Source organism: Callithrix jacchus, chromosome 13, assembly GCF_049354715.1.
Source record: "Callithrix jacchus isolate 240 chromosome 13, calJac240_pri, whole genome shotgun sequence".
Classification (NCBI taxonomy): domain Eukaryota; kingdom Metazoa; phylum Chordata; class Mammalia; order Primates; family Cebidae; genus Callithrix; species Callithrix jacchus.
The window spans coordinates 24,667,578-24,682,768 of record NC_133514.1 but is presented as its reverse complement, the minus strand read 5'-3'; the positions used below and the strand labels follow the sequence as shown (position 1 = coordinate 24,682,768).

The following is a 15,191-nucleotide window of genomic DNA, read 5'->3' as shown; positions in this document are numbered from 1 at the left end:
AGCAAAGGCAAATTATTTTTCTGACATAAGAATGGTTGCCAATATATAGTTACAAGTTTAGCCACCAGCACCATTTTGCAAAAGACTTAAAATATTTGCTTAATGCTTGCCTTAGGGCATGTATTTTAACTATGGATGTCAAACATTGAACCAAAAGTTGTTTTTTACTTTTTAGTTTATAAATAAAAGCAAAAATGGAGTTATTTTAAAGATTATTAAATTACTACTGCTAAACTTTTATTTTTTATATTAATAAAACCAAGAGATTTTGAGCTAAACCATTTCATTCTCTATCTCCCCCATACACAAACCTGAGTGCATGCCCAACTCTTTACATACACAGATTCACATATAGCTTTATTAAAGTCATATGTTGAACTTTCTCCTCTCACCCTACACATCAGCATTAATTTATGTAAGTATGAGAAAGTGAACGAATATAGAAATAAGATGACATTAAAGCAATAGTCTTGTCATTCAAAGCGTGCTTCAAGATCTAGCAGCATCAAGCCTCACCTGGGACATTATAAAAAGGCAAAATCCCAGACCACCCTCTAATAAAAACCCCCAGGTGAGTCATATATACATTAAACATTTGAAATACCGTTCCAGACTAGTGATTCGCAAGGTGTGGTCAACATCATCTAGGAAACTAGGTGAAACTAGAAATACAAATGTTTAGACCCCACCCTAGAACTACACATCAGAAACTCTGGGGGTAGAGGCCAGCAATCCATGTCTTACCCAGCTCTCCAGGCTGGTAAAGAGTGGCAGCTGGTCCTATTATGGCATGACCACATGCCCAACCATGAGGGTGGTGGCATCGACAACTGCTGGGCACCAGGAAATAAAACCTCAGAACTTCTACAAATCTACCAGAATTTTATCTGCTTAGCTTTCTAAACTCATCTGTGCCACTCTCCCAATAGCTCACTAGGCTCCAGCCACAAAGCTATTTCCTGTCTTAGGAACCCCAGACTCACTGAGGTTCTTATCCTTCCTCCCTGGAAGGTTCTTATCCTTCTCTTGACCTGGCTAGCCCCTTCTTACCCTTTAGGACCCATCAGAAATGTCATCTCCGTAGAAAAGCTTTCTCTGACCCATCCTTAATTTGTTCTTTGTTTGTCTGAGCCTTGTTTTCCTCATAGAATAAATCACAATTCATAATTAAGCTATTTGTTTGTTTATTTGTTTACTAACTGTCTTTCCTACCAGCCATTAGGCTCCATGATATAGGGCCCACCTTTACCTGAATCACCCCATTTCCCCTACTGCCTAACACAGTGTCTGGTATATAGGAGCCTTTAACGAGCATTTGCTGTGCCAAGCATGGTGGTTTATGCCTATAATCCCAACACTTTGGGAGGCTGAGGTGGGAACATCACTTGAGGCCAGGAGTTTGAGACAAGCCTGGGTAACATAGCAAGACTCTACCTCTACCAAAAAAAATAATTAATTAAAAACGGAAAATTTTTAAAAATGTTCACTGAATAAATGGCTAAATAACAGATATAATGACAAGAATACTAGACTCAGGTAGATGGAGACTTACCATTGTTAATGGAGGTGCCACAAAGACTCATTCTTTCTACAATCATACTGGGCGAAAGAAATGGTCTTTGCCACACTGAATTAAGAAGATAAGTAAACATAAGTTGATTATAATGTTCAATACTTTTCAACATTAGAAGTTCTTCAAATACCAAAGTCTTTCTCTAGGACATTTAGAATCTTTTCATTTTTTAAATGTTATATAAATAGGAGAAAGCATTTTTCTTAGGCCAAAAGGAACCAATGTTACATTTAGAAGGCAAGGCAATTGGTTGCATAAAAAATATAATCTACAGTATGTTTGTTTTTAAAAAGAAATTCTAAATCTCTATGGTTAACGTGGTATAGTAACGTCTTCTTTACAAAGCAAGACACCACAATAAAGTAATGGCACAATAAAGAAACGTTTGTTGTTTTTTACTCTTTGTATTATCTTCATATCCCAGTAAAAAATAAACTCTTTAATAAATAAATATATAATAAATATTTTCCAATTGAAAATGTATAAATAGGTCCATTCTTTTAAAAAATGTTCTGTCTTGGTGTGGCATGTTTCATAGTTCATAGTTTCACTCAGGTTTTGTTTTGTTTAGCTTTAACATATAATGCCATAACCTGTGAATTCTACTAGGTCCTCAGAATATATGTAGTGATGGTCTTGGCTAACTAAGTCAATCCATTTCTTCCACATGAAGTCTCTATTTTTAACATAAATCTTAAAGTAAACATAATCCAGAGAGGTGAGGCACCAGCAGCAACCATGTGGGGGTTCCCATTACCCACACTTGACAGATTATTGGCTTCAGTCTACTGGTAAGGACTGAGCCCATGTATCTAAGGGAACTTAATCCATCTATAAAGAGTGATCATCATCTATTTCTGGTCAAAATGTTTTTTCTCAATATTCTTTCCAAATTCAGTCTCCCAGTAGAAAATAGACTCTAATATTCTGAATGTCTTCTTGGGTTATTATTTATGATGGGAACTGTGATAAGAAAGAATAGCTGTGGTTTGACTCTTTCATAAAGTCACTAACACACTTCAAGTGTACATCAGTAGGTCCTTGTACAATTCTGGAACTCTTTCTGGATCCACTGGTCTAGGTAGGAAATGTGTAAACTTCTGATGTCTTTTGGACCTGGCACCATCTCTAGGAGTTCCGTCTTTGTTAAGTGCCACAAAATACCTGCGGCCAGTGTCTCCATGTTTATATATGTTGGATGAATAGGTGTTGTACCAGTTCTCTTCAAATTGTTCCCTGAAGATGCATTCGGAAGTAAGTTTCTCCTGAAACGGAAAAGATAACTATTATTTTCTTTAAAAAAATACCTTTGAGATAATTTCTTTACAGGTTTTAACTCTGTATTTTCATTTCTTTGCCTATCACTACATCCTCATCAAAGAAAGAAAAAGGTTAAATTGGTTTTGCTTTGTTTTAGTTAATATGTTATCTCTAATTCTTCATACAGGTTACTTCATTTGGCAGTATACTTTAAAGCAGCAGTCCCCAACATTTTTGGCATCAGAGACCAGTTTTGTGGAAGACAATTTTTCCACGGACCAAAAGGAGGAGGGAGAATAGTTTCAGGATTATTCAGGCTCATTACATTTATTGTGCACTTCATTCCTATTATTATTACATTGTAATATATAATGAGATAATTATACAACTCATAATAATGTAGAGTCAGTGGGAGCCCTGGGCTTGTTTTCCTGCAACTAGACAGTCTCATCTGGAGGTGATGGGACACAGTGCAGATCATCAAGCATTAGATTCTTATAAGCAGCATGCAACCTAGATCTCTTGCATGCACAGTTCACAATAGGATTCATGCTCCTATAAGAATCTAATCCTGCAACTGATCTGATAGGAGGCGGAGTTTAGGTGGTAACGCAAGCAATGGAGAGCAGCTGCAAATACAGATGAAGCTTCACTTATTTGCCTGCTGCTCACCTCCTGCTGTGCAGCCCAGTTTCTAACAGGCCACAGACCTGTACCAGTCAGCGGCCCAGGGGTGGGGATCCCTCCTTTAAGAACTTTAAGTCAAATGCCAATTTCCAATATTATTTTTAAATACTTAATAAATACCTTGAATTTTCTCATGTCCCATATTATCACCCTACTACCACCATCACTACCAAGCAGACCTGTAGTTTACCTTTTTCTATCATTAGATGCCAGAGTTCCACCTATCAAGCCTCTATTCTCACCTTGGAACATTTCAAGATCTCTCTAAGAACCAAATTCCAAATTCACGATCATCACTCCAAATCATATATCTTCTTTTTATGAATTTACTAACTGTCTGATGATACATTCCCCATGATTAACTTTTACCTGGATCTCTTGCTACTAAGATAAAAGCCCAATGATTTTTCATCTTTTCAAAATGGACTGTATATTATCCTAAGGGATAAACCACAGTTGCTTTTTTTAAATCTAACATATACACGAATATTGTATACATGATTTTTTTCTGTTGTAATTCTATTAATTTTACTATAATTCTACACTTATGATTATCATACATTGCATTGTTTTTCTTTGTTCTGATCTGACAGGAAGCCTAGAAAAAACAAGTTTTACCCTCACAAAGGACAAATATTTGTCCACTTCAATATCATCACCAATTTTTCTCAGTGTATATTAAGACTCTAACTGAATACTGTGGTTCCAGTTGAGCTTTTAAGAAAAAAAGAAGGTACCAGATAGTGCCATCTGCTTAATCATAAAAATAATTACAGAGACTTCAAGTTTGAGAAGATTGTTCACATAAAAAGAGGTGTGGGATACTGGCATATATTTTTATCTTACCAAGTCTTGTAAAAGCATATAAGCAAGTGTGTACAAATAAAAAATGTTAACAATGAAAGAGAAAAATCCATATTGTTATATAAGGTAGAGTGTTATATTGTCCTGTTATTTTAATTCTTGTGTTGCTGTTGCAGCTTTGTTCTAAAAATAAAACTTATACTGATGAAATATTAACCTGAAAAATACAACTTAAGTGCCATATATAAACATTCACAGTAGACCCACAGACATGCACTTATCCCTAGAGCAAGTTAAAAAATGCCCAATACAACTTTGAGTGAGCCCATGGCTATGGTAATTTTTAAGACTACAGGCATAGAAGAGCCAGTGTGTTTGCCATCTTCTCTTGGTACTTGCAATATCTCCCAACTTTATTCACTTATTTGCTACATACAAAGGTCAGCAAGGAAGTGATGTATATTTAGCTGTGGAAGATAATAACAGGTAGAGAAAGTTTACCTTAAACATAAAGGTCAGAGAGTCTAACATGGCAAGAAAAAAAATGCTCCCATTTAACTCTGTCTCTGGAGGGAATGATCAAAACATAGAGGAAGCTAGAAAGACTGAAAATAATGTGTAGGAAGAGCTTGTGAGCTGAAGGCAAATTTTAAAAATTCTAATTTTTAAAATTAACTTGTATAGTTCAGAGAAGAAAAAGAACATTATAATTCATTAAATACAATAGCCAAATATCAATATCAATAATTGTTGGGGATTTTAAAAATATAACTGGGTTACTAGACTCTTGCCCAGACACATGGAGATTTAGCAGGATATAGATTTCTAATTTCTACGTAAGTATATTTTATATTCTTCTAATAGACATTATTGGTAGACATTTTAATTACATATTAGTCATTATTTTAAGAATTACAATAATAATAAAAAATAGAAATAATACATACTGATCCATAGAGTTCTCCTTTGTCATTCATTCCAAGATAGAGACCACTGTCCACACCTCTAATGCTGACCAGTCCCACTGCCACACTGATGAATTCCAAAATACCTGCATATGTAAACAATTTACAAACACACTATGTTTTGTATTTATGAATAAGCATATGACTAACAAAACTCTTCCAAATAGTAACAGAAGTTGGCCATTATTGCTAAATATAATGATATATACGTAGAAGTCCTTTGTAAACTGGAAACAGCTAGGCAATTATTTTATGGCAGATGAAAAAAAGACAAGAAAAGAAAAAAAATTGCTCATCATATGTGACAACCCAAGTATAAAGGGGACCCCAGAGAACCTCTGACCAGCCAGTGCACTGGGACAATGGGATGGAGCCTTGGGAAATTCACATGCTTTGCAACAGGGAGATGCCTGGCCTTTCCTGTAACTGGGTGGTAACCTGGGATTCAGTCTGTGAGATGGGGGCCTGGTAATAGGAACCTCTCTTGCTTTGCTTATTTTTTTTTCTTTTCATCCAATAAATTCCATTTTTCTCTCCCTTCTATGTGTCCATGAGCCTACTCTTTTCTGGTCATGTGACAAGGACCTCTGCTTTTAACTGAATGAAGGAGAAAGTCCTACAACAGTGGCATAATATGAAGGATGTGAAACTTTACACTAGAGTGAGCTGGGTTTAAATTCCAGTTCAGGAACTTACTAACTAGGTTGAGTAGGCAAGTCATTTGTCTTCTTTGAACTTTAATCTCCTCATATGCAAAATGGATAAAATGCCTCCCTAAAGGAGATGGGTGAGAATTTTTTTCTGCACGCACATTTAGGCATTCAACAAATGGAAGCTATTATTATTAAAAATTGTATATAATAGAGTTATTCTCAGTTTTCCATGATCCCCTTAGTTAATTATAACCACTTTCTAGTCATCGTTTGTTTTTATTTACGATAAATCACATCAATCTGTTTCTAGGAGCAGCAGCATCCCTTATTGGGTATAACAGTGTTTTATAGTTAATAAAGGGCATCTGTTTCTATTTTCTCATCTGGACTTAAAAAACAAGCCCTTAAAATAAATAGAGAAGATATTATTATCCCGATTTTACATATAAAGAAACTAAGGCTCAGAAAGGCTTACTGACTTGCCTAAGGGACATGATGTTTGGAACTGGTAGAACTGATACTTAAACTTCCATTCTCAGCCCTAATCCAGTGTTTCTTGTTCAGGACACTGTTTCTTGAGGACAATACAGTAGTTTCAAGACTTTATAGATTATATAACATGTTATGTTTCCTGCTATATAATTTTTAAAATCAAATTGCATAGTTCAGAGAAGAAAAAGAACTTTATAATTCATTAAATCTGACAGCCAAGTATAATGAATTTAGCATGCAAGTAGATTTGCTATCAATAACTTCCTAGAATTATTTCCATTTATCGTAAACTAAGAACAAAAACTCTTCCCTAAATATGCTGATACACCATAGTTTAAAAACTTTAAACTTAATGTCTCCCTCTAAATCACCCTTTCGTTTTCTGCACACACTAAACTTTGGACTAACACCTTTGTCTCATTCTTCCCTCTTCAACTCTGCTGAAAAAGCATAGCTGTACTTTCTATGCTTGGAGCTGCCTTCCTCAATAGCATACTACCTTCACCCCTTCACCCCATCCTGAGCTCTACAAACAGTATAAATGTGTACCATTTAGCCTGACTCTTGCTCTTAAGTCATTTCTTGATTTATTGTACAAGTTCCTGTTTGGACACGTGATACTCCCAAGGCCAAGGGAAAGTACAGAATCTGACTATTTGCTGATATGCAGGGCTCTATTCTATCCAAAGCTTAATTCATTCTTTGGCAGAAACATAGATTCTTAGCAAGACAAATGAGCTCTTTCAAATTATTAGGAGATCATGTAGAACACTAGAGCTATCAAGGATCTTACAGCAACAATACACTGCTAAATAGTCTCTAAGTGGCTTGAAAGAGCCAGGATCCCTCATTGAAAGAAGATAAGATATAGCAAGAAGGCTCAGACTCCATGGGACAGCCATCATAATGACAAATACAGAGGTGGGGAGTGAAGGAAAATCAAACTCACAGCCAAGTTCATTAGCAAAAGAGTCCTGTCAGATACAAAAACATAGGCCCAAAACATAATTGGTAGAAAACATATATATTAATGCAATTTCATTCAGGATATAATTACAAATGTATAGTTACTTCGTCTTGAATGTTACATTCAAATTAAAAAGGGTACTGTAGCTGAAATGCAACTTAATTCCCTTTAAGTATCTGATTAACATTAAGATTCTCTTGTCTTGCAAAGAACAGGAACTGATTAAGTGATTAGAATGTAGAATGGAGTAAGTTTTCAACTACAATAAAATAAAGCCTTAATTTCCATATAAGCTAATTATCTAACAGATCTCATTAAGTATTCATTTTTCTTGGAAAACTAAAAGGTAAACCACCTATACTTTAATTCTTATCTTAATGCTGTCATCTTGCCAAAAAATATGTAGTTGTATAAAGACAAAAGATCACATATGTTCTTAGAATAATTATATGCAATCGTTTTAATTTTATTAAACAATATTCAAAACCTTATATATAACCAGGCATAAATAATTTGGCAATGGCTCATGGGACTGATGGGAAAGAGGTTACGTGTTTTTTGTGTGTGTTCCTCTTAAAGATTTTAGTCACACTTTTAAATTCTGATCCTTTTTCTCCTTGAGGAAATAGTATACCACATAGTAATTTGTAATCATTTGATTCTTAAATGAGATTTGACAAGTCTTTCTTATTTATAATATGAGGTGGCAACCAAACTAATTCCTTTACAAACAGCAGACATGAAAAACTTTCCTTAAGAGGTAATCACAGATTTTAGATAGATTTTCTAATGCCCAGTGTCCCATAAAAAGACTTGGAGGTACTTTGTCTTTCTGGTATCACTTTCAAAGCCAGCCTTTTTAATAATCATAATAAACAGGTGAGTCAACCCACAATGCAACCACATCAGACAAATCTATGGAGAATAGTGGAGAATAAAGGAAAAGCCTTTAAAGAAATATGTTTGATCTCAGGCTAACCTTTTTTTTTTTTTAAGAAATGATTCCATGTTTACGTATTAGGTAAAGTCTTCCTACTGTACTACTGCGCAGAAAACCTCCATTATAAATACAGAGATATGACCAAATAAGTATAAAATTGGCAAAAAAAGTTATTTCCTTTAAATCTCAAATAGCCATCCCTGAGTTTTTCAAAATTGTCACTCTGATAACAAAGATAATCATTTTTTAAAAATTAAAAAATAATATAATAGTAACTGAAGCACTAGCAAAAGAAGGCAAACAAACAGAAGCATACAATGTTATATGGGTTGAACATAAATTTTCTTCCTACCTACACTCTCTTGTAGTAAATTATGATATCTAAGCTATTGAAGCCCACTAGGATACACTATAGTATATCATCAGGAGGCCATTCACGCCTTTTGGTTTCCAGAGTAATCTGGGTTATCTTCCTTTTGTTTAGCAGTGAGTATTTTGTTCCTATACATAGCCTCCCACCATAGAGTGACTTACACTGGCACAAATTCAATCTGTCATTTTTTTTTTTTTGCAACTACTGAATAACTAACACAAGTTTAGCAAAAACAAAATGTGCTAGCAGGATAATAATTCTGATATGCAACTTCCATTCCTAAAGAAATGCCATTAAATGCCATGAATGAATGTTAACAAGTTTACAAATATTTACTTATCTCTCCCCATGGGGTCAGTCTTATAAACAGATACAAAGCAGAAAAGGCCTATTTTTTTTTTCTGTCATTGAGGAGATTACAGATTAATTAAAAGTGTCTTAAAAGTAGAATTTTCAAGACTACACTGTGTATTCCAGGGTGAAAGTCTGAAAATTACCTAAGCTTAACTTCTACCTGCTCTACCTTTAAGTATTGTCATATTTGTGTTTATTTTTAAATCTTTCTGGTAGTTGGAAGATTTTTCTGTAACGAGTGGAGTGAAGTCATCTTTCAAGGCAAGAGAACTGAGCCACCTGATGTCAGCAAAGTTCTTCAGAGTGGAAATTGTAGGGCCAGGCACAGTGGCTCATGCCTGTAATCCCAGTACTTTGGAAAGCCAAGGCGGAAAGATTGCCTGAGGCGAGGAGTTAGAAAATCTCAAGCCTCCTCAGTTTAAAAACCACTTTCTAAAAGTGACCCCAGGTTGGCCACTAGGTCATGACACTCTTGACTGATGGTCAATGGGAATTTGGAGGAGATCAATGGAAGCTGCAAACATGTGGGTTTTAAAAAGTTAATTTTCTAAGCCTTTAAGTGCTACCAAACGACCACCACATGCTTATTTCTATATCTAGAGTTACAAATGCCCCCATCAAACTGAGATTTACACTTCTCCAATGTTTTAATGTCCTACAAGCCAAGAAAGGAAGAATTATAAGAACAAGGCAGTGAGGATGAGATAAGAGAGGGCCATTCAGAGATGGGTGGATTCTCAAAGAATGCCATTGCACTACAGATTGTGGCTGACAAATTAATGGAATCTTTTTTAAAAATGCAATGAGTTTTTCCAATGATATCTGAGGATCAAAATCCTTTGAAATTGCTTGCAGGTTAATTCTCATAGAATGGAAACTTCTGCTATGGGGGAAAGATCCTGGGATATTAGAACCAGAAAGCACCTAAAAAAGATCATATAATTTAACCCAATTTTTTGTACAGAAAAGAAGCCTCAGACTGATAAGGGCACTTTCTAGTTACACAGCTAGTTAGAAAGTCATTAACAGGAGAGACTCTCCCAATCTAGTACCTTAACAGACACTGCCTTAACAATCGTTTGCTTGTTTCTTTCTTTTAACCCCTTCTCTTCCCAGGCACTGCTGGAGGTATTCTGAACTAGGTCCCTCTGTGTTCCCACCCATATCTTCTTTCGCTTTCCCATTTCCTCTTTCCTAAGGTCAACACCAAGATCCTTGCTTTCAGGTTGCACAATTTCTAAAAAGGAGCCTGGATGAAAAACTGGGCATGCTCCGTAGCCGGACAGTCTTCCCTCTCCCCCACCCCTCCCCCACTCCTTTTCTTTTCTCATCCAGATAGAACTTAGGAGCTCAGAGAATCTCAGACAGGTGAGCCCGACGGTAGCGAAGCTGCCCACGCAAAGTTAATCTGCTACCTCTTTGGGTGAACATTTGCAGGTCTCTAGGTAGACGCGTAAATGCTCGCCACCCAGGCCAAGAGCGACGACCTGAGCGAGCAGCAGCCCCAGGTGCATAATCAGCTGCGTAACCGTGGGGCATCTTTAAAGAAGCGCAGGCTTCCTGTAGTTAATTTTTGTAAAGTGGAAGGCATGGGGGAAAATGAGAAAGGAAATCGGAGAAAAATATACAGGGATTTTTTTTTTTTTACACTGCCTGCGACGTAAGCAGTGCAGAACTGTGATGCCGAGTGCACCAGGTCTTGGTGTCCCAGGCAGTGGGAAGAGCAAGGGGAAGGCAGGAAGGAGCCTGCGGAGCGCCCACCCTTTCTTCTGCCGCCCCCAGCGCTGGAGCTGCTGCCTGCTAGAGGCTGCGGCGACAAACGGGCAGGAAAATTTCTGCCGGTGCCTGCTCTGGCCCGCCCTTCAGCCCCAGCCTGCAACTCGCACCGGATGGGTCCAGGGGAGCTCCGGGCTCCGCGCAGTGCTGACGCCCTTGACAGGGAGGCGCACAGGGAGGGGACGAGGAGCCCAGCTGGGGCGCGGGTGGGGGTGGGGTCGGGATGCTGGTACGTACCGAAGAGGCTGTGGTCCCGCCGGGTGCCCTGCACGCTGCCGTCGGGCAGGATCTGCAGGTGGAAGCCGGTGCGGCAGTAGAGCTGCCGGCGGCGCAGGATGCCGTGCAGGTGCGCCAGCTCCGCTGCCCCCTGCCCGCCGCGGGTGCTCCGCTCCGCTGCGCTCTTGCGCTCGCTCAGCAGGGGCGGCTGCTCCCCAGCAAGAGGCAACAGGAAATGCGAGCCCACCTGCTGGCCCAAGCCCTCCAAGCCGCCCAGAAAGCTCCCGACTTCGGCTAAGGGAGCCATGTAGGGGGAGATCCGGAACACAAAAGACCCCCCCCAATAAAGAGTGTTGCGGGGGTGGGATGGAGGTGGATAGAGAAAAATTATAGCAAAACGAGCTCAAAAAGTTAAGGCCCGGTGACTCCTCTGAGGTCGCTGGAGAGACTTTGCACTGAAATGGCAGGGAAGCTCTCCCTGTCTTGGAGCGATCTTCTCTCCTTGGGTAGGTGGGAGCAGGCTGCTGGCTCTGCCGAAATATCTATAGCTGCCGCTGCCAATACTAGGACTGGGGCTGGGGGCTGGGGCTCCAACTCCGCAAACTGATCAGATCAGAGTCCTGTGTACATACACACCGAGTATATAAGCGGGTCCTCTTGACATATGCTAATCAAGTCCTTTCATGCGCGCTGGGGAGGTTCTGTTTGAAATCTTAAACCGGCCTCCTCTCAACACGTTTTTGCTCTTCGGAAGTGACCAAAAGAGGCCTTTGGCTCTTCTCCATCCGTGCCCTAGCAAAAATCATTCCTGCACTTGGCCAAATCCAGCCAGCAACTTCGAGGCCCCTCTTTGGGGTTGTCTTTGGGACAGTGGTGATGCTGTTCAGCTGCGTCCCTGCAACAACCTTTGATGTGAGCTTTGCAGTGATAGATCGGCGCTAAAAAGAGCCCAACTTGGCAGGTATATAGAAGAAGAGTAAGGGAGGAGGAGGGAAGGCGGGGAAAGGGGGGGGGGAGAGAGAGAGAGAGAGAGAGACAGAGAGAGAGAGAGAGAGAGAGAGAGAGAAAGAAAGAGAAAGGAGGGCGTTGGTAGGAGGAAAAAGAAGAGAATTGAACTCCTTGGGAGCCGCTGGGAGCCTGCAGTGGACAGGTGCAAAGAAAGGTAAGCCAGGGAGAAGGAAAAAGGGCGTTACCTGAGGCTTACAGACCTGCCCAGACACACATGAAAGAAAAATCAAAGCTTTGACAGTTTAACTTACTAATTTTAAAACATTAATAAAATGTACAAGCATTACTTTTTTCTTTTATCATTTAGATGGGGGATTTTCTTTACATAATCAAGGTTAGGTAAGGAACACCCTCTCTCCCCACTTTACAATTTCCCTTTAATGTTTATCTTTACTCAGCACATAATATAACCAATATTGTCATATATATGTACATATATACACATATGTATTTTTAATTGTGTGCTAAGGTCATGAACTTCTAATTAGCATAAAATAATAACAATATAAACATGAATCAAAGGATTTAGAGTAGATCCAAATAGGTTGGAAAGAAATGGTTTACATTCCTATGTTTTGCCATGAATAGAAAATGAATATCTGGAATATCGTCATAAATGATGAGTGGCCTCTTGGACCTTTACACAATCTAAGAGCACTTTCCTGTTTTTCTTAGTTGCGTTTTTGTAAAAGCTAGAGTTTTTGTTTACATTTTAATTACAAAATCTAAAAATAACTCAATGGAAATAGTCTTGATGCTTGATGTGTTTCGAGACTTCAAAAGTTACTGGTAAAATTGAAGAGCACTTGTGCATATTTTTAAAATCAAAAACCATGGAAGCAAAGAAGTTAGATACATGTCCATTGAAATGTTGAAACTGGTTTTGCACCTCTAACTAAATTCAAGATCTTTCTGTTAAAATTTTTCAGTGGCAGAAGAGTTGAGAATCATTGGGCATATTTATGCTACCTCTGAGCAACATTTTTAGGGAATCGCTGAAGATTCGTTTTTCAGGCTTGTTTCATGGTCTGTTCCACAAAAGCTTAAACCTGGGAGCTCAGCTGGATTTGACTGGTTTATTTTATTTGCTCTGAAGGACTTTTTTCTAACTAATTGGCAGGTGCTGTAAAGTGGGTATAGTTACACATTTTCATCACTATAGGCCTAAGTACTGACCCTGTGCAACCAAGGTATAAAAGAGTTCTTAAAGCAAGTGATTTACTGTTGATAGATATGAAATAAAACAAAAACACTGGCTAACAACAATAAACAGATAAATCACTTTAGAAATGTATATTGCTAAGTCTATTTTAAAGGTTGTTCCAGGTAAATGTCATATTATTTTACCTTTCAAATAACAGCAGTCTGTCTTGTGGTAGGACCCCAAATCCACCATAATCAAGATTTCAAAGCACATCTGTGTAAACATTATCACATCAGTGTAAAACATCAACCAATGAGCTTTAACTTTGAACCAAATCTTCTTAATTGCAGTGTTAAATCAAAGAAAGTTAGATCAAAGTTGTGTGAATCTCATAGCAGGATAACTGAAGTAGCCAGTACATCCATTGATCACTTTTAAAGAGGAGATACTTAAAGGTTTTAAACTTAGATCAAGTGCCTTTTAATGAGGTTTGTTTCAAGGTCTAAGTTCTGTGCAACATATAATGCTGTTAATTATTCCATAATGGATATATATTATCATCACCTGCTTCTAGAGGTACTAGTTCAGTCTATAAACTATTTTCCCACATGAACACTTTAGTCCTGTGAGTTATAGCTCTTAGACTGTTCAAATCTCTTCTATTTCATATATATATATACTAAAATATGGGGAATTTCTTATAGTCATGAAAGTTCAAATACTTTCACAATAGAGTCACCTTCTCTTTGTACACCTTGGTTTTTGTGTGTGTATTGCCTTATTTTATCACCACAATGACCATATGACATAGTCACATCCGACTTTATAAAGAAAAAATATGGTCCTAGATTCCAGTTTAGTCCAGAGTCCAACACCCAGGGCAATTTCCTTAAGTCCTCTAAATGCCTCTATTTTCTCTTTTGTAAAATAAGGAGAGTATAACTTCAGCCTAGTTCACTATGCCTAGAGTTGCTATGAGACTTAAATGTAAAAATATATATAGGAAAGTGGTTTTAAAACCATAGTTTTCTATGCATAGAATGTGCTAGACAAGTTAATTGTGAAATTTTTGCTTTATAACTTAGCAAATATAACTGGTCTGAAATACAAAATAAATCTTTTTTTGCCAAACCAAACCTTTACTGTGTAAGTTTTGAATGGTGCTTAATGCCGTTTTATAAAGGACCAGACTAGAAACAAAAAGATAAGGATTTCTTTTCTTTGCACTAGTCATGTGACAGGAAAAGATAACACTGAAGATTTTTTTTTTTGCACGTGCTGTGATGATATCATGGGAAGTTAAATAATTTTGAAGAGTGTTTTACAAGAGTGCATTATTCAGCTTTTAAGTATACACTGCAATCTAATCAACTTTACCTATGCTTCCTAGAGACCACACTTGCCTTGCTGTTATACAAATATGTGGTACAACTTCTACTTCCACAAAATGTAGTTACAGTTTTCCAGACCATATAATCTCTGTATAGCTTTTCAGATGATATATTGTCATGAATCTTTGTTTTTACATATGAGGAGTTCCACCTATTGATGTCTGTACATGTGTTTAATTTGAGAAAAAGGAATAGAGCTGTTTTAACAGTCATGATTTACACCCCCAATAGAATAAGAGTATATTTGCATATTACTCATTATTTATAATTACAAAATATTAGCAACAGCGTAAATTTCCATGCATAGGAAACTGAATAAATTATGGTACATTCACACAATGGAGCATTATACAGCTGGGAAAAACAAAGAATGAGAAATATCTCTATGAACTAACATATTTTCAGGATATACTGTTAAGTGAAAATAGCAAAGAATATACATAGTGTCTGCCTTTTCTGTAAGAAAGAAAAAAATAAGAACCTTCTACATCTATATGCTTATTTATTCTAAAAATAAACACAGAATGGATAAACCAAAAACTAACTAACTTGATTACCTGGCTAATTGGTTACCAGGGAATGGATGTG

The 15,191-nt window shown here is 37.5% G+C and overlaps 1 protein-coding gene across 1 annotated transcript; it reads right to left on the bottom strand.

The window, feature by feature from the left end:
* Nucleotides 1-266: 266 nt before the first annotated feature.
* FGF20 (fibroblast growth factor 20) lies at nucleotides 267-11,674 on the bottom strand. Its single transcript, XM_002756905.7, has 3 exons — nucleotides 11,082-11,674; nucleotides 5,272-5,375; nucleotides 267-2,838 (listed from the first exon to the last, which is right to left on the bottom strand). The coding sequence occupies exons 1-3, from the start codon at nucleotides 11,365-11,367 to the stop codon at nucleotides 2,593-2,595; spliced, it is 636 nt and encodes a 211-aa protein (XP_002756951.2). The 5' UTR covers nucleotides 11,368-11,674; the 3' UTR covers nucleotides 267-2,592.
* Between the last annotated feature and the right edge of the window lie 3,517 nt (nucleotides 11,675-15,191).

Excerpts from the sequence above, each read along its gene's own strand:
- FGF20 (XM_002756905.7), bottom strand. The coding sequence starts at position 11,367 with ATGGCTCCCTTAGCCGAAGTCGGGAGCTTTCTGGGCGGCTTGGAGGGC. Across the intron at positions 5,376-11,081 it reads GCGGGACCACAGCCTCTTCG|GTATTTTGGAATTCATCAGT; the intron begins GTACGTACCAGC and ends TTACATATGCAG. Across the intron at positions 2,839-5,271 it reads AAGGAGAACTCTATGGATCA|GAGAAACTTACTTCCGAATG; the intron begins GTATGTATTATT and ends TTTCCGTTTCAG.